Source organism: Xenopus tropicalis, chromosome 1, assembly GCF_000004195.4.
Source record: "Xenopus tropicalis strain Nigerian chromosome 1, UCB_Xtro_10.0, whole genome shotgun sequence".
NCBI lineage: Eukaryota > Metazoa > Chordata > Amphibia > Anura > Pipidae > Xenopus > Xenopus tropicalis.
The window spans coordinates 177,688,557-177,714,220 of record NC_030677.2 but is presented as its reverse complement, the minus strand read 5'-3'; the positions used below and the strand labels follow the sequence as shown (position 1 = coordinate 177,714,220).

At 37.2% G+C, this 25,664-nt stretch overlaps 1 protein-coding gene across 2 annotated transcripts in view; it reads right to left on the bottom strand.

Annotated features, from left to right (window-relative positions):
• Positions 1-25,664, bottom strand: part of kiaa0825 (uncharacterized protein KIAA0825 homolog) — a 175,586-nt gene that overhangs the window by 140,370 nt on the left and 9,552 nt on the right. For both annotated transcript variants that reach the window (XM_002933436.5, XM_018090791.2), the window contains exons 2-4: positions 19,239-19,377; positions 16,252-16,420; positions 15,300-15,942 (exon numbers count right to left, since the gene is read on the bottom strand). In XM_002933436.5, coding sequence (XP_002933482.3) covers positions 15,300-15,942; positions 16,252-16,420; positions 19,239-19,369 — 943 coding nt within the window. In that variant the 5' untranslated portion in view covers positions 19,370-19,377. The remainder of the gene's footprint in view (positions 1-15,299; positions 15,943-16,251; positions 16,421-19,238; positions 19,378-25,664) is intronic.

Here is a 25,664-nt window from a genome sequence, read left to right as displayed (position 1 = left end):
TTTAAAGGAGAAGGAAAGCTACTGAGGCATTTTATTTCCAGTAGATTAGTCTCAATAGTGCAAGCTAGAACACTATATTTATTTGTCAGAATGCTTTACCATACCTGAGTAAATGGCCCTAGAAGCTCCATCTGTTTGTTTAAGGCAGCAGCTGCCATTTTATCTTGGTCTGCCTTCACTACCAGGCAGCAGTGTGCAAGCAGGGAACAGCTTTCAGCTCAGATAACAGCAGAGAAGGGAGGGGGAGAGAGAAGCAAATTGAGCAGGCTTGTGCCATGCCCTGAAGGATTTTTTTCTGAGAGAAGGAAATCTAACACAGATGATCATGTGTATAGAATAGAAGGAAATAAATGTGGGGTTCCTTTTAATGAGAGCTCAGAGCAGCAGTTCTGTAAGTGTTTATGCTGTATTTACATAGACACATAGTCCTTTCTGATAAAGCCTTCTTAGTTTTTACCTTTCCTTCTCCTTCAATAAAGCCATGCTTCATTTCCATTTCAGTTCTGTATATCTAGCCAGTAAAGGAAGTGTTAAAGTTATAATGCCTTTCATCCATTAAAAGAAAAAGAGAACTCCAAAGCAATACCTGCAGCATTCAAGTGGATAATAGTTTTCTAGTTGTGGCAGAACATTACAAGATGTGCAGTGACAGCAAAAAACTCAAACTGGTTAATCTGAATGATACAAGCATCCCCCACCATGCAATTGCCCTTTCTAATGTTCTATGCCTCATACACAGCTTGGCAACATCTGAGAATACCATTGTGCATTTAAACGTACTTGGGGAAAAAAAAGAAATAAAGGTTAATTAATCGAATAAAAACAACCATAAATGCCAAGTTGCGAACAATAAAATGTTGCAAAAAAATGTAACTTCAGTTGGACTACAATTGAAAAAGAGGCTGTTTAATAAAAGAAAAGCAATTTAAGTGGTCTATTTTGAATTTGAAGACATTAAGGGGTACATTTTCCAAGCAGTGCATGGGGAGTTACGTGCACAAATCCCATTAACATTAATGTGTTCCTTTGCTCTCAATGATATTAACTTTTAAGTGATGCTATAACTATTATAACAATCCTTTGTGACAGCATTCATTTCTGCAGTGTATGTTCGGCATATTCCTGGTTAGACGGGAAAAAAAAAATTAGACACAACCTGATAAATTCTATTTTATAGAAGACAATAACTCATAGATTCATACTGTGGTTGGTGAATTTCTTTCCCCGTTTCTAATATTACACATTTCAAATAACAAGCATAGCTTAGTACCATCGCAAATTTCCCAAAACTATAAAAAGCCACCTTAATATTTCAGTGCACCAGCTGCAATACGGCAAACTAAATTATTACCAAGGTGCCAGCCGTTTCCTATACACAGTACTTAAGATAATTATAAAAAATCATTTTCATTACTGCATGCTAGCAATTTTTAACAGTTTAATTTGGATAGCTTACAAAAAACATTCAAAACGTGCTGATATAATTACTTTGAGCTTGAAAAGCTATAAAATGATACTAACCAAATCCCTTTGACCCTGTTAATATCTTTTCCTTGTTAATCTAAGGCAAACATTGTCGGTAGCTCGAATTTGTTATAGTATATGATAAAAAGAAGGGAATTCCCTTAGCTGTTGTTATTGATTCCAGTATTTACTGGCTGAGAGTTAAGTGCCGCTTACAAAACAGAACAGATGCAGATGCTGACAAAAAGGTAAACAATTGCTGTATGGCTGACAGCCAGATACACACTGGCAATATATTAAACTCCAAGTGAAGCACATTTCCCCTATGGATTGCACTTATTGCCACTTCATTTCCTATGTGTTCTGTCTCTCTAGTGCTGTTCCTACTGCTAAGCTATTTACAGTCCTGTACTGACCCCCGAGGCCCGCTGCTACCTCACATAGCCATTAGTAGATGGAATTGCATGTGTCTGACACTGGCTGAAAGCAATTATTGGATATTTTCTTCAGAATGATGCCTGGCTCTGTTGGGAACGAGCAATCATGAAATAATTTACCTCCTGATTTAATTTTTTCCTGCACAAATTAGTGGTCTGATTCGGACTGTATACAGCTGCTTGTGACATACTGTTGTTCTGCTTTATAAATGTTATAGTCCATGTGAAAAAAGTGAGCCAGGAGGAGATTCAGAGATAGAAGTGAAAAATCAGGCTGGGAAATCCTAGTCCTTAGGGCGCCGAGTTTATCAGATATACTGGTCTCAAGCGCTTTTGGGTTATTGGAAATGACAGAATCATAAAACATCATCAGTGCACCGCAGGGAAGCACACAGAGGCAAACCCTTTCAGTTGATAACATAATTAAAGCACCTGTCTGCTTTTAAATTCCAATTTACCATGAGAAGGGAGACTTGCATTTGTGCTTATTTAAAACAGATCGTTTCTGGTATAAGTTTAGTTGTAAGAAAACAAGGATTTATATTAGCATGTGGCCAAGAAATAGTTTAAAGATATAGGTATGGGATCCATTATACAGAAAGCTCAGAGTTAAGGAAGACCATCTCCCAAAGACTCCAAAGATTACAATTTTTAAAAAGTGTTTGCTTTTTGTCTGTAATAATAAAACAGTACCTTGTACTTGATCCCAACTAAGATATAATTAATCATTATTGGAGGCAATATGGATATGGATCTCCATAACTTAAGTCTGCTAAAAAAAGGAGATAATTCATAATAATTAAATTAGAAATTCATAGATTTAACATAGATTCTATGGGGAATGGCCTTCCCATAATTTAGAGCTTTCTTGGTTTCCAGATAAGAGAATCCATACATATACAACAAATGGTGGATGGTTGTATATATCCCGGCATCTACTCAGACTCTGAGAAAAATGCTGCAGAATATACTGTGCACTAGAGTATCAAGAGATTGCTTTCTATGGAGGCCACAAGCATTATAGCTAGTCTACCTGAACCTACTTGATTATAGGCTTACAAACACAGGTTCTAAGGCAGTGATCCCCAACCACTTGGATGTTGCTCACTGGGACCTCAAAGAAGGTGCTTATTTTTATATTTTTGGCTTAGAGGCAAATTTTGTTTGCATAAAAAGGTGCAACTAGCATGTATGACATCATTATATAACATTTCATTGCTGTAGAGCAGTGATCTCCAACCAGTGGCTCAGGGGCAACATGTTGCTCACCAATCCCTTGGATGTTGCTCCCAGTGTCCCCAAAACAAGTTTTTTTTTTTTTTTTAATCCTGGCTTGTTTTAGTTGAATAAAAACAATTTTTACTGTTAAACTATTAAACAAATCCTCCTATAGGCTGATAGTCTGTATATAGGATACCAGATACCCAATCACAACCATTATTTGGCAGCCCTATGAACTTTTATGATGCTTGTGTTGCTCCCCAAGTCTTTTTACATTTAACTGTGAGTAGTACATTTAACTCACGAGTAGTAAAAGGTTGGGGACCCCTATTGTAGCAACAGTTCCTAAATTGTGGGCTACATATCAGCGCTGGCGGCCATGAAAACATGCAGGGGGAGATTCAGCATTTACAGCAACAGGGGGAATCATTCCTCTAATTCTACAGGTATGCAATTGTGCCTGCACTAAAATAAGTACAAATACTGTACAGGGTGTGTGTCCCCCTGCAGATTCTTTATTTAGTGACAGCTGCTGTTGGCCAATCATGATCCATGGCTGTGTTGTTAATGTACATCTGCCTGGCTGCCAGACACTACAGGCAAGAGAAAGGGAAGGGCAGGCATGATGTGTCAAGCCTGTAATAAAGCAGGCACTTTCACACTGATTAAATTAGCCTGCACAGAGGGAGTATAAATGAAATACACTTAACATCTTTTTTCCTTTTTTTTTATTTTACTTAGGAAAGTGTAAGTTTCTTGCTATTTAGTGCATTAAACAGGGCGAATTCTGAAACTGAAAGTCACATTCTACTTGAGTTTGTACGACCACAATCAAAGCAAATCAGCAGCCCAATGAGGAACCCTATGTATAATGAGCTTCTTCTTATCTAACAGCCTAACAAGCTGCAGCTGGTGGAAGGGATGGGTTTGTTTATACATATACAGTTGCACTAAATCTTCATTGTAGGATTTGGCCAAATACTGAACCAAATCCTAATCTGCATAGGCAAATGACAGAAATCCTGGGGGGCTGCATTTTGAAGCACACAAAAAAATCATCCATAGTGGCCAAATCCTGCCAAAATTAAAAAAAAAAAAAATTCTGATTTGGCCAAAAAATTAAAGCAAATACAGGTGTATCCTTACTGTATTTCTCACTTGCTAAAAGCCATCAAATCTCTTCTTTAAGTTGTATTTGCCTGACAGTAAAAGCCATTTTCAAATATTAAGATGAAACCTCCTTTTGTCATTAAACAAAATACCAGAATAATTGTTGTGCCATCAGTGTATATTTATGCTACCACAATGTACTATCTTACTATTATTATTTTTAAAAATCATAAAAAATTGTTTGTTATAATTGGACCCTATGGGAAATGGTAGTGCCATATTTTGGAGCTTTCCACAGAAATTCAATGATGTTTACATCAGAGGACAGTGAGGGCCATTCCAAAACCTCCAAGCTTGCTCCTCTTCAAGTAACTCATGGCGGCTTTAGAGCTATGTTTAGGATCACTATCTTGTGGTAGGAGCTATTCCTTTTCCTGCTTCAGGGTCGTCTACGCATATAAATGTTTCCTGCGCCACTGGCTGCTACCCAAATGCAAAATATAATAGATCTGTTCCATATTTAACAGTTGGCAAGGTATTTTTTCATCAAATGCTGCTCAAACCTTTGTTGTTGTGGTTAAAAAGTTCAATTTTTACACTATCAGTCCACAGAACGTATTACCAAAGGCTATTGGGCTTGTCAAGATGCTGTTTTGCATACCTCATACGCTGTAGTTTGTGATGAGATTGCTGGTAAAGCTTACCCATGATGATTTTTCCATGCATATCAAGTTTGTGCAAGCAATACTGTACAGCACTAGGGAACGGTGAAAGCAGGCAAACCAGCCTTTCTGCCCAACATGCAAGCAGATCTCTGAAAGTTTTCTTTCTCTTTCACAGTACCATTTAACTAATATTTCTTGCTGACATTATGGACATTGAAAATTCTGTACTGAGACCATTCTGCAATAATTATATAGCCTTCTCTTGCTTTATAGGCATAAGTTAGCTGCATTTTGAGATATTCATTTGGTTACTTAAAGAAGCTCATTGTTGTTATGGGACATCACAAAGTTCTGAGTTTCTGGGATTTTATTAAGCTTTGCAGTTGTCAACAAGAGTAACTCCTAAAGGCTTTAAGGCCTAATGGGGAAATTATGTTCAGGGAACCTTGCAAAAACAGTGTTCATAACTGGACAGGTGGAACAGTATCCAAACTTTTACTAATGACACAATTACGTGTCCCGTGTTTTTTTTTGTACACCTTTTCCTCCCACATGCAAAAAACAGACAGAAAGGTTAACTGGCTCCTGATGGAAATGATCATAGTGTAACTATGTGACTGAAACAAATGATGTTTAATCATTATAAAGTACTGAGGAATATGTCAGCACTATATAAATAAAGGATATTAACCCAAAAATAAATATGTTTAGCTTTTATTTCCCTTCAATTCTGCCAAATCAGTATTCAGTTTAAAAGGTGTCAAAACAATTGTACCATTTTGGGGAATCGCTGCATTTTTATGAAATTGTAGAAATATTTGTGCAGATGAAACATTGTTATTGATGACGTAATCAAAGTTATTTGTTGTCTGGATCACAAGCATTAGACATCTATTTGTTTTGTCCTCCCTATTCTAGGTTCTGCTTGCTTGCTGCATTCTCATTTCAAAGAGCTGGGATATGCAACTGGAAGGAATAAATATTATGTGACATGAAGCCCATGAAACCTATTAGTTCCTTCACTACAGAAAAAAAAAATTATAATTTGCTACTGCTGCATTCAATATAGACTGAGTCGTATGTTAGTAACAATGAATTACTTGGAAATTATTTTGTCAGGTGGTTCACTGACATTATAAAACATAAAAGCGATGCTCAAGTGGTTTGAGAGCTGTCAAAATGGGAAAAAAACCCTGGATGGAATTATTTTCTGCCTATCCACTTGTCCTGTTTATTATTTGGAATGATATACTTCAGGTTTGCTAAATCTGTTTTTTTTATAAACTCATTTCTCTTTTCTCTCTAGCTTGTATTTCTTACTAATTGGGTTCATATATAAACTAAAATAAAAGAAGGTGCTCAGTTATCCAGAATCCAAAATTACAGATACAGCAATATTTCTTATCCTATGGATAAATTAGAGTTACACTAGATAAAATAATTACCCTAGTTAAAATATTAACTTAAGCAACACAGAAAATTAAAATATTGCAATAAGGAATGCTACTTTTGCTCATATCTTATAGAACAAAGCAGAAAACAATGTATAAAGGTGGCCAAAATGGTGATCATATGGGCCGTCGGACCAAGGACTGCATCAACTAGCCGACTTGGTCATCGATCCAACAGGAAAAGCAAACATGGCCGACTGAGATATCAGTAAGGTAGGCCTGTTAGGGGTGGCCATACACGGGCAGATAAACTGCCAATCTGGGTCCTTCAGACTGATTCGGCTGCTTATCTGCCCATGTATGGCCACCTTAGGACCCAGAGTTGGCCAAACAGTTTTAGTTCTATTAAATTTCTGCTTATAACAGTAGAGAATAGTTTATATGTTCTTTCTTTTCCAACAAAATGAATGAACCTGTGATATCTGTGTAGGTGAATATAATTGCAATTAGAAACAAGAACCGAAAAGTCTAACATCTAATGGATCTAAAAGCAATCTAATTTAGTAGAGGATTGGAATATATAATTCACAAATGTGTTATTTAGAAATCTCCAAAATATGGGACTGCCATTTCCTATAGGGTCCAATTAAACTAAGCAATTCTTAATATATATCATTCATTTGCTATTTCTCTATAACAGTAGGATAGTACCTTGTACCAGCGTTAATCCATATTGATGGCAAAACAAGACTTCTGGTGTTTTGTTTTGTTTAATGATTTTTTTTACTGATGCCGGAAAGTCAGCCATATTTTCAACTGTCATAACATTTCTTTGCATACCTTTTACAATTTTTTGTAAAACTATATGCGCAATGCTTTTACATTGCTTGTCCATTTCACCTTGATTCTCTATAATGGGGTCTGGTGTTAAAAATTTCAATAAGCTGAAAAAGAAAAAAAAATGTTTTTTGTAAAATTTCAGAGCAAAATAATTTCATTTTAGTCCTAGTCTTGAAAGGAGTGACTTCTACTGCACCTACTGTCCTTTTCTCCTGATTAATGATTTAAAGAAATAAACCAACATAAAAAAGCACAGGCATGCATAGGCATGTTCTTTTTTGGAGCTTCTAGTTTATGATTTAAACTATCTAGTTTCCAAGGTCTCCAGGAAGACAAGGAGAAGAAGATCTAAAAAGAAAGATAAGGTTAAAAAAAAAACTAGTAGCATTAAGAAATGCTAGCCAGGGCACTGGCTATTTTCTGATTTTTGGGCTCAGTAATCGTAATGAAGAAATAACATTTTCAATTTATTTTGGAAAGATCCAGAATATAAATCCAAGCTTTCCAGCCTTCAGATCATCATAAATCTACCCCTCAAAGTTAATGGTAAAGGAGAACTAAACCCTAAAAATCATTATGGCTAGAAATGCCATATTTCAGTGCTGTCCAACTGGCGGCCCGCGGGCCGCATGCGGCCCGCGACCCCCCTCTGTGTGGCCCCCCACCTGTCTGGCTGCTTTGATGGCTTACCTTTGAGTAAGCTTTAAATGGTATCAGTACTGTGATTAACTGGCCCCCTGCATGGTTCTCACCTCAGATTCAGGCTGTAATCCCTCTGTATTGTTTAAAAATGTAATCCCCTGTGTTTTTCACACCTTTTAATACCTGCATTGTTCACCCCCTGCAGTGTTCACACCTCAGGCTCAGACTGTAATCACTCCCATTGTTCACTTCTTCACACCTCAGACATAGGTACTGTAGGCAGAGTATGGCACATACAGCCAGCATAGGGCAGGTAGAGTATGGCACACACAGGCAGCATACGTCAGGGAGGGTATGGCACACACAGGAAGGGTAGGGCAGGCAGAGTATGGCACAAACAGTCAGGGTAGGGCAGGCAGAGTATGGCGCACACAGGCAGGGTAGGGCAGGCAGAGTATGGCACACAGAGGCAGCATAGGGAAGGCAGAGTATGGCACACACAGGCAGCATACGTCAGGGAGGGTATGGCACACACAGGAAGGGTAGGGCAGGCAGAGTATGGCACAAACAGTCAGGGTAGGGCAGGCAGAGTATGGCGCACACAGGCAGGGTAGGGCAGGCAGAGTATGGCACACAGAGGCAGCATAGGGAAGGCAGAGTATGGCACACACAGGCAGGGAAGGGCAGGCAGAGTATGGCACACACAGACAGCATAGGACAGGCAGAGTGCTGCCTGTGTGTGCCATACTCTGCTTGCCCTATGCTGCTTGTGGGAGGTGAACCTGGCAGGGGTTTGTTGTGGGAGTTTGTTAGCAGTTGGAAATAGCCATTAAATGGTCCCTAAGGTGTGTAATTATGTACTGGGGGTTGCTCTGCTATCCACAGGGGAGGAGGAGGCATATGGAATTTAAGGGTATATCTTAATATGACATAATTCTTTCACATATGAATGATGGTTGATATCCCCACAGTAAGGACCAAGCATTTGGGATTTTGCTGTGCTACCACCATTGTGATAAAATAGGTGTGGTTTGAAGTGGGTGTGGTTTCAAAAAGGGGAGTGGTCAAAACTGGCTTCCATTAGCGGCCCTCCACCATGTATGCTAGAGAAATTCCGGCCCTCGGCACCGTAGAAGTTGGACAGCACTGCCATATTTTATAAACTTACTGCACTAGCCTGTAAGTAATGATCCAGGTCTTTATAATTGATACAAGAGCTCCCCATCTGTTAGAAGTGTCAGTACCACTAAAATGCTCAGTGTGCTCCTGGCAGCTGTTGAGAAGCTAAACTTAAAGGGGTTGTTCACCTTTAAATTAACTGATGTAGACACCGATATTCAGAAATAATTTGCAATTGGTTTTTCAGTTATTTAGTTTTTTTTTGTTCATCAGCTCTTCACTTTGGGATTTCAGCAGCTATCTGGTTACTAGGGTCTTGTGTACCTTACCAATTGTTTTTCGCTGTTGGGGTCAGTGACCCCTATTTGAAAGCTGTAAAGATGTATAAGAGGAAGGTAAATAATTTGAAAACTATAAAAACTAAATAACAAATGCAAAGTTGCAAGGAAAAGGAAATTCTATAACAGTGCTGTCCAACTGGCGGCCCGCGGCCCCCCTCTGTGTGGCCCCCCACCTGTCTAGCTGCTTTGATGGCTTACTCTTGTGTAAGCTTTAAATGGTATCAGTACTGTGATTAACTGCCCCCCCTACATGGTTCACACCTCAGATTCAGGCTGTAATCCCCCTGTATTGTTTAAAAATGTAATCCCCTGTGCTGTTCACACTTTTTAATCCCTGCATTGTTCAACCACTGCATTGTTCTCACCTCAGGTTTAGGCTGTAATCACCCACATTGTTCACCTATTCACACCTCAGAGCAGTAGAAACCCACAAATAAACCCTACACACTACAAAAAGAACATATACTGAAGTGGTACTGCAATTAAAAAGTTTTTGTTAATATATAGTTATTGTGCAGACTGTAGGAGCAGTGCCAGCATTGTGTCACTGTATGCTGCCTGTGTGTGCCATCACTGGGCAGGGTAGGGCAGGCAGAGTATGGCACATACAGGCAGGGTAGGGCAGGCAGAGTATGGCACATACAGGCAGGGTAGGGCAGGCAGAGTATGGCACACACAGGCAGGGTAGGGCAGGCAGAGTATGGCACATACAGGCAGGGTAGGGCAGGCAGAGTATGGCACATACAGGCAGGGTAGGGCAGGCAGAGTATGGCACACACATGCAGGGTAGGGCAGGCAGAGTATGGCACACACAGGCAGGGTAGGGCAGGCAGAGTATGACACATACAGGCAGGGTAGGGCAGGCAGAGTATGGCACATACAGGCAGGGTAAGGCAGGCTGAGTATGGCACATACAGGCAGGGTAGGGCAGGCAGAGTATGGCACATACAGGCAGGGTAGGGCAGGCTGAGTATGGCACACACAGGCAGGGTAGGGAAGGCAGAGTATGGCACAGGCAGGGTAGGGAAGGCAGAGTTTGGCACATACAGGCAGGGTAGGGCAGGCAGAGTATGGCAGGCTTTTGCTGTACCATTGCGTATGGTCATGTGATAACATGGGTGTGGTTTCAAGGGGGTGTGGTTTAAAAAGGGGAGTGGTCAAAACTGGCTTCCATTATCGGCCCTCCACCACGTAGGCCGGAAAAATTCTGGCCCTCGGTACCACAGAAGTTGGACAGCACTGTTCTATAACATACTAAAAGTTAACATAAAGGTGAACTACTCCTTTAAGGGTAGTCACAAATTATTATGCAGAAAGTGAGATTTGCCTGTCATATAAGCTTATGCAACAGGAATGACTATTACATTTTGACACTAAGGGGTACATTTATCATACTGTGTAAAAAGTGGAGTAAAACATTACCGGTGATGTTACCCATAGCAGCCAATCAGATGCTTTGCTTTGGTTTTCGAACTGTTGAAATGTAATTGCCCTGACCAACATCACCGGTAATGCTTCACTCCACTTTTTACACTTCTTTTTTTATGCACAGTACGAAGTCGCGTTAAATAACGAAAAAATCGGCAAAAATACACAAGGTACGAAAAAGTTGCAGAAAACACGAATGGTCCGATCGAACGAACGAACGATCGGACCGTTCGTGGATTGATAAATCTCCCCCATAGTGTATATCGTGAGTTGGTCCCTAAGCTCAGTAACTGACAGCAGCACAGAGCATGTGTTGGTAAAATACTGGGGGCATCTTGGGGGGCACAGATCTTCATTGCTAAAGGCTTGTGGATGCCTTGGGCTGGTGCAGGAGTCCAAAACATAATGTACAACATTCCTGCCTTTCTTCTGTATAAATATGAGAACATTAAAGTGATACTGACACTACTTAAAACTACTCTTCAAATATTTTTTTTTAACTAAAAATTACTGATAGGTCATGCTGATGATGCTGTTTTGATGATAAGTAATTGTTAACTGTTCCTAAACTTTTTGCCACCTTTCACTTCTCAACCTGTCTACTGCAGGAGAAATATGGTGACATTTTCAGAGGACATTCCTGCTTGTGTGTTCACTATACAGTATGTTCCCCGCTGATTGTGTAAGTGCCTTTAACAGTTATTAATGCTGATCAAGTGAAGTTCTCAAGCATGGCAGAAAATACAGCTGACTAATACAGTATTCTGTGTTAACCAGAAAAAATATGTATTGGTTAAGATCAATGTTAATAATAATAATAATATATGCGGAATGTTTTCTGCTGTGGTTGAAAACGGATAAATGAAAGATTTATATGCCATAATGCTTCTGTGTACAAAAATACATCAAGGTTGGTTTAAAAATCAACAGCAGATTAGCCATTTCAAACCAACAGCTCTTCAGTAAAACATCTGTTACTAAATATCTTCCTGGACTATGAAGAGTACTGTGAACTACTGCTCTGCTACCCAGACTGCAAAATAAGGAACCCATGAGGAGTAATAATCTGAAGGTTAAAATATTGTACATCATGATTATCTGCTGCATGCTCAGCTGTGATGATGCAAAGGGACATGACTGCAGGTTTGACAGCATTATTGCCTTAATGAATTATGTTGGTACTTGAATAAACCTAATAAATACCTTGAAGCATATGTTCTGAGTAGCTGCAGCTTCAAGACAGCAGCTATACATCTATATTAAATTTACATGGGTCATTGCTAGATCATTCACTTTTACTCATCCAGCAGGATCAATTACGTGCTTGTATTTCCCTACACACTACTTAGTAAAGCAAACTCTCTAAATCAAGCTTTCCCCCACCTTGGCACAAAGGCTTTGTTCAAGTAGAGTCACAAAGGGAAAGTAAACAAAAGGAAACACTGGAAAACAGGTAAAATATGTGCAATTTTAAGACTAAAGTAATATTCTTACCATATAACACAGCTCAGGCTGAAGTACATACATGCACCAAAAGCAGGAAAATCTGCCCCATGTTAGTAAAAACAGATGATAAACACAACCGATACATGGCAAATGATTTTTTAGTAAGAAAAAAATACGCAACAGTCTTGTCAGAAAATACCCATACAAAGCCAGCACTAGATTACTGTAAATGGAACCTAACAAAAAAACACATTTATAAGGTGGAATACATAGATATATCAAATAAAAAATAAATAAATAAAATGGCTGTGAAAGTAAAACTCTTAAACATCAAAATAATGGCAGCAAGATTTTAAAAATACCGAGAGGAAAAGTAAAGATGTCTTTTTCTGACTGTAAGCAAGTACTCTGTAGAGTTTAAGGTTTATGCCATGGTATTTTATCGCCAACAGTTATGGTGATTGATTTATGGTACATTGCTGCTCTGATTCCTCTGTGAAAAGAAATACTCCATTCCCTTGCTTCTATTTTGTACATATGAGCTTCTGTATCAGACTTCCTTCTCTCAGCTCAAACCTCCCGGGCACGGACATGAACCTGCGCAGCTTGCTCCTCCCTCCCCTTATCCTCTCCCTGCTGTTATCTGAGCCCAGAGCTACAAGCCAGCCACAGGCAGGAGGGGAAAGTGATGTCAGACCAAGCTAATATAGAAGATGCTTTTTTAGGGATGTTTACTCAGGTATGGTAAAGCATTCTACTGAATATTACATAGCATTCTACCTTGCACTGTTGTGGCTAATCTATTGGCAATAGACTGCATAAGTAGCTTTCCTTCTCCTTTAAAGGATAAGGAAAGGCATTTTGGCATTTATTGCCAATAGATTAATCACAATAGTGCAAGCTAGAACGCTATATTTATTCTGTAGAAAGCTTAAACACACCTGAGTAAACAACCCTAGAAGCTCCCCGTTTATTTAAGATAGCATCTGTAATTTTAGCTTGGTCTCAGTAGCTACATAGCACATTTGGGAGGAGGAGAGGGGAGCAAACTGGGCAGACTCATGCCGTGCCCTGAAGGGTTTTGCTCAGAGAAGGAAGTCTGACACAGAAGAACATGTGTACACAAAAGAAGAAATCGAATCCTGTCTTTCTTTTGATAGAGGAATGCAGCATTTATGGCTGTATTTACATAGACCTTTCTGATAAGGCTTCCTTAGCTTTCCTTTACCTTTAAATATGAGACCAAATTATTAGCCAAAAAATTTACCATGCATAATCATCATCAACAACAACCTGGCTTACATTGCGAGGAGCCCATTGTCATGTTCCCCTCAAAAAATCATAGCTCTCAAAATGCATAAGATTAAAAGGACCAATGGATTAGGTTGTAGGTATTGATTACCCCAACATAGAGTCATCTTATTGATTTAACTCATGCTGTACTATGTGTTGGATTTCAGCATTTACATCATCTTACATGGTCCCATGACTCCATATGCATTGTTTTACTGCACCCTACCATTTTCCCTTTCCAGATGTTTGTTTGGACTTGGACCAGTAGTCACTTTTTTCCTACAGTACTTTTCCTAGTACTGTAGGAATAGGGTAATGCTGGAAGGAATGTAATTTCAGAGGAAGCTATAAGGCTGCTGTACCTAACATAATCTAGGTTAGTTTTTAATCTAACAGTAGGTTGACAAATAAAAACAAGTAATTTACTTTCATAATTGTTCCTCTTTTTTATAAAACAGTAGTAAGCAGTCATCTTAAAATGCATGGCAGTTTTTGGCAAGAAAAACCTGGTTATTATGGTATCTTTAAAAATACAGGTATAGGATCCCTTATCCGGAAAACCCATTATCCAGAAAGCTCCAAATTTTACAACTGATTTTCTTTTTCTCTGTAATAATAAAACAGCATCTTGTAATTGATCCCAACTAAGATATAAATAATCCTTATTGGAGGCAAAACAATCCTATTGGGTTTAATTAATGTTTTATTGATTTTTTAGTAGACTTAGGGGCTGATTTACTAACCCACGAATCCGACCCGAATTGGAAAAGTTCCGACTTGAAAACATTTTGCGACTTTTTCGTATGTTTTGCGATTTTTTCGGATTCTGTACGAATTTTTCGTTACCAATACGATTTTTGCGTAAAAACGCGAGTTTTTCGTATCCATTACGAAAGTTGCGCATTTTTCGTAGCGTTAAAACTTACGCGAAAAATGCGCAACTTTTCGCGTAAGTTTTAACGCTACGAAAAATGCGCAACTTTCGTAATGGATACGAAAAACTCGCGTTTTTACGCAAAAATCGTATTGGTAACGAAAAATTCGTAAAGAATCCGAAAAAATCGCAAAACATACGAAAAAATCGCAAAGTACCGATCATTACGAAAAAAACGCAATCGGACTCCATTCGACCCGTTCGTGGGTAAGTAAATCAGCCCCTTAAGGTATGTAGATCCAAATTACAGAAAGACCCGTTATCTGGAATACCCTCGGTACCAAGCATTCTGGATAATGGGTCCTATACCTGTACTTGAGACCCCAATTATCATATTTCTTATTCAGTCAAAGAATCATTTAATATGTAAGGGCAATAAAACTGAAAAAGGCATTGTAAGATGTTGTAATGGCATATACAGCAGATATTGAGAAAATATTTGGAACTCTTTCACTTCTAAGCAAACTAGAAATGACTCATATTTACTACTACTAATTTGTATTAAAGGGGTATTCACCTATAAGTTAATTTTTAGTATGCTATAGAATGGCCAATTCTATGCAACGTTTCAATTGGTATTCATCATTTATTTGTAATCGTTTTTGAATAATTTGCCTTCTTCTGCTGACTATTTGCAGTTTTTAATTGGTGGTCACTGTCCCCATGTCCCTGGCTGTTAAGGTAACTTCGACCCTAGCAACCAAATAGCTGCTTAAACTCCAAACTGGAGAGCTTCTGAACTGAAAACGAAATAACTAAAAATGAAAAACAACTGCAAATTGTTACAGAATATTACTATCTACATCATACAAAAAGATAACTCGGCTCAAAGGTGAACATCCCCTTTAAAAGAGAGGGGCTCAGTCATGTCTTCTTTACAACTTTGCAGTATTTCAAATATTTTATATCTATGTACCATATACATATTCTGCATGTTTTTCAAGTAGAAATGCTTTAAAACAACTTACCAGCAGAGGACATTTTTAGCTTTTGCTTGCCCTTAACTGTTTTTACTGGATTTAGGGAACTTTCTTCTGTTCTGTTTTCAGAAAGTACATCAACAAATGCCTTCATTTCCTCAGTGATAGCCTCAAAAAATGTTTCTTTAATAAATTTAATTATTAATGAAGTATCTACAATATTTCTTAACAAATTTAAGTCATCTACAATCATTGAGATGACTTTAGGAACAGCATCCTGGTAAATATTAAATGCTGTGTCAACTCTTCTATCCCCAAAATGCGTAAGAGTAACTAACAGATTCTGCTGAATATTCTGGTATTTTGTGAGGACATCTTTTTCAGGGTAAAGAAACAAAAACTGTTGCAAACATTGTGTTTTCACTTCAATATTAGATTCCGAGGTAAAGTTACTACAGTTTTGTAATTTTCCCACTAGATAACGTCGCAAATGCAGCCTTACATCATCCCACGCTGTTTGTATGTCCATGGGGAAATTATCATCAACAGCATGTAAAGAGGTTTGGGAGATGCAATGAGATGAGCCTCCGCTGGGGGAAAATGGGAAGGATACTTTGCACTCAGTGTTGAGTTCTGATAGAAGCTGAAGTATTATATCCTCCTGGTTTTCATTGTTTTTTAGGAAATGTTGCTAAAAAGAAAAAAAAGACAAGCAAAAATGGTCTTATTCATAACAAGAGAACAGAATAAGCAACTAATACTATGTGGATATGTACTACCTTTCTATTATCTCTAGGGCAGGAAAGGGTACCAGCATGCAATCATGCAATGCATTACACTATGTGATAACTTTATGTTCCGGGGTGTCAGTGTGATCAGAACAAAACAGACTTTTAGTATGGCACTGAAGTTCTTAATGTGGAAATGTTGTCTTGATTTTTTTGACAATTATTACTGAGGGCATTCTTTCAAGATTAACCAAACTTACAACAGTCCTTACCAAAGTTTTAAGGAATTCTAAGACTTCACAGTGGGGTGCTTCTTGTGGTTTAGGATGGCTGGTGTGGTAATTATTAATCCAAAAGAGACAGTCATTATCATTCTTCAACACCTCACTACCACACATTTCATTGATTTCCAGTTTAAAATTCTGCAAACTTTCTTCCATGCTAGGATAAAAGAAAAAAGAAAGGTTTGAACTTTCTTTGTGTATGGATCTCTAAGAGTAAGTCATTATATAACTGCTTATACCACAAAAAGAAGCTTGAGACATTCCCTCACAATTCATTGAATTTCATTTTAAAATTCTTCAAAACCTTCATATGCTACAATTAAAAAAAAAAAAGGCAGCCAGTTTTGGGCTTTCATTTGTATGAATTCCCAATTAGGGAAATTTCCCTTATTTCCTAGGAGATTCTTATTATCCAAAATGTAGCTTTAAAGAAAAATAAAAGCAGAGTAGAAAAAAAAATGACCAGCCTTGGAGGGCCTCCATTCCTTTCACGAAGAACCACACCACTGAACCCCCAAACCTGCCCCATTTTTATTGCCCCCAATGACAGGGGACAGAATGGCTTAATGGCCCTTCTGAAGAAAAACATTTTTGGTTTACAATAAAAATTATGGTTTCCCTTTATCTTTAGGACAGAGTGATGCTATTTTCATTATCTCTTCAATTATGCATGAGATACATACATGTGTAGCAACAAACTGTGGTACAACTATGGGACGTTTTGCCTCTAATAAGGATTAATTATATCTTAGTTGGGATAAAGTACAGGGTACTGTTTTATTATTAGAGAGAAAAAGCAAATATGCGTTAATATTTTGAATTATTTGATTAAAATGGAGTCTATTATAAATGACCTTTCAATAATTAGGAAATTTCTGGTCAATGTGTGAAATTTCTGCAAAACTGACATTCTATGTCTAACTGACATATCACCTACTGGGACCTTTTAGAAAATGTACCTGCCCCTACTTTCCTAAGCTTGTCTCCCATAATCCTCGTAACATTCCATTTTGTTAATTCTGTCATATGGGTTACAAAATAAATTATATTATAAACTAATATAAAATGCTGCAAAACTTGCTTCCTCTATATAAATAAATAATGATGACACCATCTATGCTTGCCCTTGGTTATGTTTCTATAATATTGAAGAAAAAATCTTTAGCTCTCCATTAACTGTCAGTTTACATTGAATTTTTTTTAGATGGTCTTTTTCATGGTTTTTTGTTTCTTGTGTGTGTTCTGCAGATCTCCAGTTTGGAATGTACTATTATTAAGTTGATGGGGTCCACTTTACTTTGGCAACAAGGTAGTTATTTAGAAGACTGACTGAAAATGATCCCTCAGGATTAATCAGCTGGTATCAGGGATAGTAAAAAGTAAATAATAGGCTACACAAATATTAAGGCAACACAAAAAATGCCTCAGAATATTGTTCTAAAAGGTTAATTTAAAAATGACATCCCTTTAAATTACAAACTAGTTAAGCTTTTATCTCTGTAAACGCAAAAAAATCTTTAAAAGGATTCTGATTTTATCACCAGCTAACAGTATATCATGGGCATGACACATACACAGACAGATTTAAGCTGCCGATTTGGTTATGATTTTGGATAGGGCAGCTTATCTGTCCTTAAATCGGACATGCTTGATTTTTCTGTCAGATCGAGGACTGCATCGGCTCACTGATGTGGTCCTCACTCCACCTTTTCCTATCCCCTTCATTGTAATGCGATTGTTTGGCAACCTGGCCAAACAAACAAATCTTACCACGTATAGCCACCTTTACTCACTAGTTACACACTTAGGCTGCTGCACACTAGCAATACACTTTAGTCACTAAAGCTCAAGGTAGCTGTTCTGATCACTTTGTTCGACAGTTGCAGAAGTGTTGGCAATGATGCAATAATAATCTAGTACTTTTTAATTAATAATCAGTAATGATCAGCAGATGTTTTGCAGATACAATGATTAATATAAAAATAATTAAATCTGTTGCTACTGCAACATTATTTGAGAACTATTTTTTAAAATAAAACAGACAGGGTCAACAGAAAAGCCTAAAAAGCATTAGTTTGTTCAGAATGGAGTGGATTGTAAAATATATCTTCTCCTTATCAAACCCTCCAATGAAAAAGAATACCTTACTGCCTGTGGTCCGCTCAGTTACCTGATGGGCAGTTATTAACTGTGAATGTCTATGAATGATAAAAGATTGGCACACACCAGCTTGTGACTATTGTTCACAGGGCTCTGAAACACGAATCTCTGTGCCCCTATACCTTTGCTTAACAGATTTAGTGTAAGGCCTTTATTGAAAATAAAAAGATGGGGTGGGGGTGTTGTATAGGCTTTAATAAAATTATTCTTCATTTAACTGCTTTACTTATAAAATGACTCGGAGTAATAACTATGACAATTCTTGTTGGCTAGGTAACATTAGCCACAGTATACAAAGATCCGCAATACTATACACATTGTTCCACTGCAATCTGTGCTTCCCTGTAACCTGTTGCTCATTACGTTATTATGTCATATATGGACCTATTCTTAAATTATAAAATAAGAACACTATTTGTAAATGCAAAGATATTACAGTAGTAGCAATAAATATATATGTTTACTGACTGGCCATATACCTCACAAATCTTGTATCAATTTCTACAAGTATAAATCGGTACAATGGATTTAAAAAATATTATGATACTGTGATCCAGCCTCTTAGATAAGGGGGGTTCTATTTAAATGTTTCACTTAAGCATAAGCTTTTCAGTAACAACACTAGTACAGAACCTCAACTACACCAAGAAACTTGTGATCCAAGAAAATTCAATGTAAGTACTTAACTAAATGTCTTCCCAGAGCTCACACCCTCACAGCACACACAATAAACCCTTACACACACACAAACCCTTATACACATGCCTTTTGGTGGGGTGGGGTGGGGTGGGGGGCAGAGATAATGCAGCAATTACCACAGTGCGTTTTCCTTTAGTTTTTCATCAATTTCATCAAGGATCTGCTGATATTCCAAATCTCCTGGAAAGGTGTCCAGTACACAGTCCATAAAGGTAAAATCAAAATATTCTTCCCCTGCACGAGCCATTTTGGAACCTACAATATAAAATATTCATGCAAGTGTAAATTATTATTACATTTTACAGAATCTGTGAATTCATGATCTCCTAGGGCAAAGGTACATTAATTCCCAACTCCTGAAAATTCCCTTTCTCCTCAAGAACATCAGTAAAGCATGTAGTAGTACTAAAATTCTCTCTCCTGTATTTTCTTGACACTATTGCGTTGATTACAGTGCTTTCCTATGGATTTTTGGCACCCACATTTTAACAAGAGTAACAATACACCCCATGTGGCATTGTCCTTAGCTTCTGCCAGTTTAAACTTTATTGCAAAATCAAATACTAAACCTAACTTGTTGCTTTTACTACTGTTGTGTTTTGACACTTTTGGTTTAGCTTGTTATCTGGGGTATTTATGACTTTCTCTTTCTGTGTACAAAACTAATCCATAATTTCATCCTACCCAAGGTAAACTATTGCAACTTGCTTCTAACTGGTATCCATATCTCCCCACTTCAGTCTATTCTAATGGACAAGGAAAGGTAAAGTCACTGGATAATCACAACAATTCTTCACTTATGTCTCTATACATGCCTGGCCAACTCATCTATTCCTATCACAGCCACTGCCTGGTCAAACTACCCATTGCTGTAAAATGTAATTCAAAGTCTGTCTCATAAATTAACAGAATAACATCTGATTAGTTCCTGACGCACTATAATTTGCTCTTAGAATTTACTCTTTGGTTGTAATGCTATATTTTATTTTTTTGCACATTGTAATGTAAATGCAACCCCTCCCTCACCATGTTCTATTGTCAAGTGATGGTTTTGGGCCTTGAAACCCTTATGTTTCCCATAGTGGGAAATTCTTTGAAAAGTAGAGGGACTTCAAGTTCCAGTATACATCACTTCAAAATGGCAGAAGGGTTGAATGACACTGTAAAGCTAGGGGATGTTGCAAAACGGTTCATTGGAGGACATGGTATCCTCTCATCCTGTGGAATCAGACATTTCTATTTATTTCTGGGACTTCGCATAGTGTTTATGCACATTTTCTACATAAGCCACCTGAGTTAAAAAAGGTACTATATTTACAGTGATGTGTATAAAAGCAGCCCTACTTAAAAATATATATACATACACATATACAATAAGATAACCGGCAATGTGGATGTTTCAGTCCCTACCTTTTAGAAACTATTTATTTTAGATGTTGTTCAGTTTATTTAAAAAAAAAAATTGGTCCAAGGACAATTTTTCCCACAGGGACTATCATGGGAATGAGGTTTGCCTCTAGTTATACTAAACTATTTATGTGGTTTTGGGAAATATTATTCATTTACCCCATACTGGCAGCTGAACTAACCTCACTATAGGGAAGAGATAGTATCCTAAGGAGCATTACCCAAGATGAATGAGATTCTTTTTAGATCACAATGGATTCAAAACAAAATGTAATCTTAGATTTTATAGTGAATATAGTAGATCACAAGTAAACTTTCATGGATTTGACAGTATTTGTAGAAAATGGGAAATCATGCACAGAGGTAAAAGCATGTTTTGGTTTGTATCACCATTAAACATTGGCAACCCACTGTTTTTTCAGTAGCAATTATCTTTACAATATTCACACAATGCTTTTTTGTGTACTATAAAGAAAAGCTTCTAGAATCATAAGTCAGTGTGTCAGGGAGCTATTTTCATTATGTTTTATTACATCATACAGAGAGGGTTTTTTTTAATCCTTTCTTTAAGCAGGGAAAACAGTTTGTAAACATGACAGCTTAGTTTGCATATATGTATTCATCTTAGATGTCTATGTGATTTTTTTCAGTTAACCTGTCAAAACAATTTATTTGCTTTCTTTAGATTTGCATGATGTAGTTAGCCTATGGAAATGAAACAAAATTTTATTTGGCAAATCATCACTTCAAATAACAAATAATACATTTTATAGAATACCAGATGCCTTGACAATATGGCTAGGTTAGTCAGCAGGTATATCTACACCAGGGGTGCACAAAAGGTAGATCTTGAGTTGTTGACCAGTAGATTGCAGAAGCCCAGCATTCTCCAACATTAGGACACCCTTAAGGGTACTTCCCAGTATTCACATTTCAAATAAAATAACTTGGGAAATTGGTGTGGTTTAATTAAATAGAACAATGGTTTGTCTCCATGCAATGTAACCCTAAGGGGCCCATTCACTAAAATCTGAATTTTTTGGGCTTAAAATCATGATATGGAAAAAATTCGGAGTAACCACAATAATTTCTGATGTTCTAAAATGTCACGAAAATGCTTTTATCGGTCGTACGAAAAATATCGTAATTGCCTTCCGAAAGTCACAAAATTTTCGGATCCAAATGTTCGTAAACGGCACAAAAGCCTTTCTGGCTTTGAAACCTTCACTGTATAATTTTGGAAGCCTTCCATATGACTCAATGGCACTCGATCCAACCCGAAAAGATGGTCATGATACCAAAGCTTGAATGAATTCCAAAATGTTCATTGTCTTTGCAAACATTACGATTTTTTTGTGGACGTTAACGAAAACCACAAAAAAGTTGTGTAAATATAATGAAATTATCATGGACATCACGAAATGTTCTATAAGTTAGAAAAAATATGAATTTATCGTATTTACTTAAATAGTTAAAATGTTGCCTAGGGCAGCTCTCATTAACTCAACCATGACCTCACAGGCTTTTAGTTGCCAAAATCATTATTCAATTACAGGCATGGGATCCCTTATCTGGAAACCCGTTATCCAGAAAGCTCCGAATTACGGAAAGCCCTTCTCCCATGGACTCCATTTTAATCAAATAATTCAGAATTTTACAACGGATTTCCTTTTTCTCTGTAATAATAAAATAGTACCTTGTACTTGATCCCAACTAAGATATAATTACCCCTTATTAGATGCAAAACAATGCTACTGGGTTTAATTAATGTTTTATAGATTTTTTAGTAGACTTAAGGTATAGAGATCCAAATTACGGAAAGACCCCTTATCCGGAATAGCCTTGGTCCCAAGCATTCTGGATAACGGGTCCTATACCTGTACATGTTTTTTTAATGAAAAAAAATGTAAACATTACTATATCTGCCTAGGGTTACTGAAATTAGCTTTTAGCACAAAGTTTATCCAGTGATTGGTCTGATTGCCCTCTTGGAGTCAGTAAGGAATTTGTTTCCCCTCTAAGGCAAAATGGAGAGCCTTTAAATGGGGTTTTCAACTTCCTCTAGTTTTATTTGGACTTGATGGAGTTGTGTCTTTATTTAGTAAATTACAAATATGTTAACTGCTGGCCTAATCAACACACACGTTTATATTTCTTATTTGCCAATGGATCTGTATGACAATATTAACAGAGAGGATTTTAAGTTTATTTCTACCCATCTATTATGACAGTACAGTACAATTTTATCATGTCACTATGCAATCTTTATGTACTTAAGAACTGAGAGTTGTAGGGACATCTTAAATTAAAGCATACAACATTCTAGGCCAGAGCAAAGATCATTATGCAGCATGTCAAGATTTATAAGCAGCACTATGTGGCATACTCGGTAAAGCAGCAAAGCAGGCTGGATATCAGGAGCCCAAAGGTGCCCATACATGGAAAGATTTCAGCTGCCGATTCAGGTCTTTCAGACCAATTTGGCAACTTATCAGCCCATGTAGGGCCACCCCTGACTGACATCTGGCCTAAAATTTAGCAGATCTTGACTGGGCAGGTTTGATTTTCCCATCAGAATTCTGTAAGGCCACCTTAAGTCTTAACTCTTAGATAACTATTAGAAACACATCTCCAGAAAAAGAAAATGTCTACAGTCAGTCACACTGATTTTACAGATGGACCCAACCCAATGTTCAAAGACTGTCCTATAACCTGACATGTAATATATTTGACTGTACATTCTTCACTCATTTGTTCATAACTCCTTATGTGAATAATCTGATCTTTATGTATTGAATGTGGGTCTGTAGTTTTACTCAAGTTTTGTCAAGCAATAATACAAAAAGAACTGTTGTGACAGCTGCCAATTTGTAGTCAAAGATTCCATGCAGAAACATAAGAATGTAAAGCAAAGATGTAACTGGCAATATCCACAAAACACAGCTTTACTATTTGGAGAGGCAACTGGCTGCAACTTACAACTCCCAAAGGGAGGAATGTTAGCAGTGAAAGAGTGCTGTAAACTGCCATTCCTTGCTAAACATTGGTGCTTTGAAGCATACGACTTTGATGTTCTCTTCCTTAGGGAAACAAATGTAATATATAAAAACATTTCCTTAGAGACACAAGCAGCATGTAAAAAAGGCATACAATATTACAAATAATTACATTTTTACTGGTTTAGCTGGTTTTTAACTAGAGTATAAAGAACACATTTCATATGTATACAGGTATGGATCTATTTTTTGTAATGCTTGGGACCTGAGCTATTCCAGATAAAGTATTTTTTCCATAATATGGAACAACATCATTTGGTACTTGGTTATATTTTTGTGTGTAACCGTTAAGCCCAGAGTATACACCCATTTATTGTACAGGGGAATATGTTGGTACTTTATAAATGTGTTAATAATAATATTGCTAATAGCAGTCCAAACAGGATCAGCAAAGACCTACGGTAGACCTGGAAACATTCCCACCTGTAACAAATCCAGAGTAGAGAATGCAAGCAATTTAGCACCAATAAGTGCAACATATGCATTTATTTTAGCATGACAGCACTTTTGGCAACATTTATAAGTGATCCCTAGAGAGTCCTTGGGATTTCACCCATTGGTGAACCATTTCTGTGCCTACAAAGTGTCTTGAGTTGGGATGCTGGGTGCAGCCCAAGATTTCATTTAGAAATACTCATTAATAACAAAGCAAATTCTGACCTACATAATGGAATCTAAAATGAAAGGCCAAAATATAGTGTTGCTGTCAGTAATTTGTTTTTTAATGTCTTTAAATGAGATATATGCACGTTGTTTATTATGTAGCCAGAAATGAATAATATGTGTTGTCTAAATAAGATTTAAGATCTTAACAGGAGCTCCCAATAGTACTTCTCTTGTCCACTGTCCAACAGTTCTTGCCCAGAAGCATAGCAGAATAAGGTTACTAACGGGCCGCCATCACATATTCATTTATTAGGCAACATTTTATTTTTGTATTAACATCCCTTTTAAGAAAAATATAAAACATTATAAAAATGAATGTGAGCGCATATTAAAAATATAAAGCTTTTGACTAGTCTGTCCTAATAGTAACTGGTAATTACATTTGCATTCTACAAATGGACACTGTGGATTTTTGTTGCCCTTATTTCTGATGGCAGTCACCACATTTGTACAGACTAGCAGAAATAGGCAATGGTCTCCTGTGCTAGCTATGTATATATAGCACTACATGTATGCTAGGCTTAAACAGCACTTCTCACATTCATGGCTGTATGGGATTTTTATTTAAGGTAGGTGCACAAGGATAGCATGACGGTTTCTTTGCTTTAGCCAGATTGCATGCATTCATAACTCTCGATTTGTTAGTGAAATAAAAATGTGTTTCCATGGAATGCCTTGATTTAGCTTGCTGGTTAACACATCTTAACAGGAAATCTAACATTTAGAAAGCATCATATCAACATACTCATCATGATCCTGGCGGCAAATAATAAAGAGTGTCAATGTCAATTTTGCTCTCTCCCTTTTGCTTTCTTTCACTTCATCTGATTTTAATAATCCCTGTCAAACCACAAACAGTCCACATTACTTTACCGACACAGGAGCTTTCAGGAAGACAGAATCTCAACATTCATTTAGCAGTACAAAAGAAAGCTGTCCAGCTGGACAAATATTATTTCCACACTTGACAATCTCCACTGTTAAGTATGCTTTTTAATATTAACTCAAGCTGCCAAGTGGCTGATATGGGCTTCCACAGTGCAGACTTACTCGCTAGATTAGGAGAGTTACAATAGTAATTGTGCAGGAAAAAACTAATAATTTCTCTAGAATGAAACAACTCAAATTAAGATTAGCACATTTAAATGATTCACAGAAAATATACCTGCATCACTTTTATTTTGTACCCAATCAATACGAAGTTGACTTTAACTACTCTGCGGCATAATGTGAACAGTTGCAGTATTGCCATGCAAATTTTGTTTTTTTTCTGATATGATTTGAATAAATATTGTTATGTTTGGTGAGAATGGTAAGGCTGCTAAAAAATGTAATCCTTTTAAAGAGTGAACTACTAATAGAGTTATTTTTTCTTAATTTCAGTTTAATGCTGGTATACTTTGGTATAGAGGA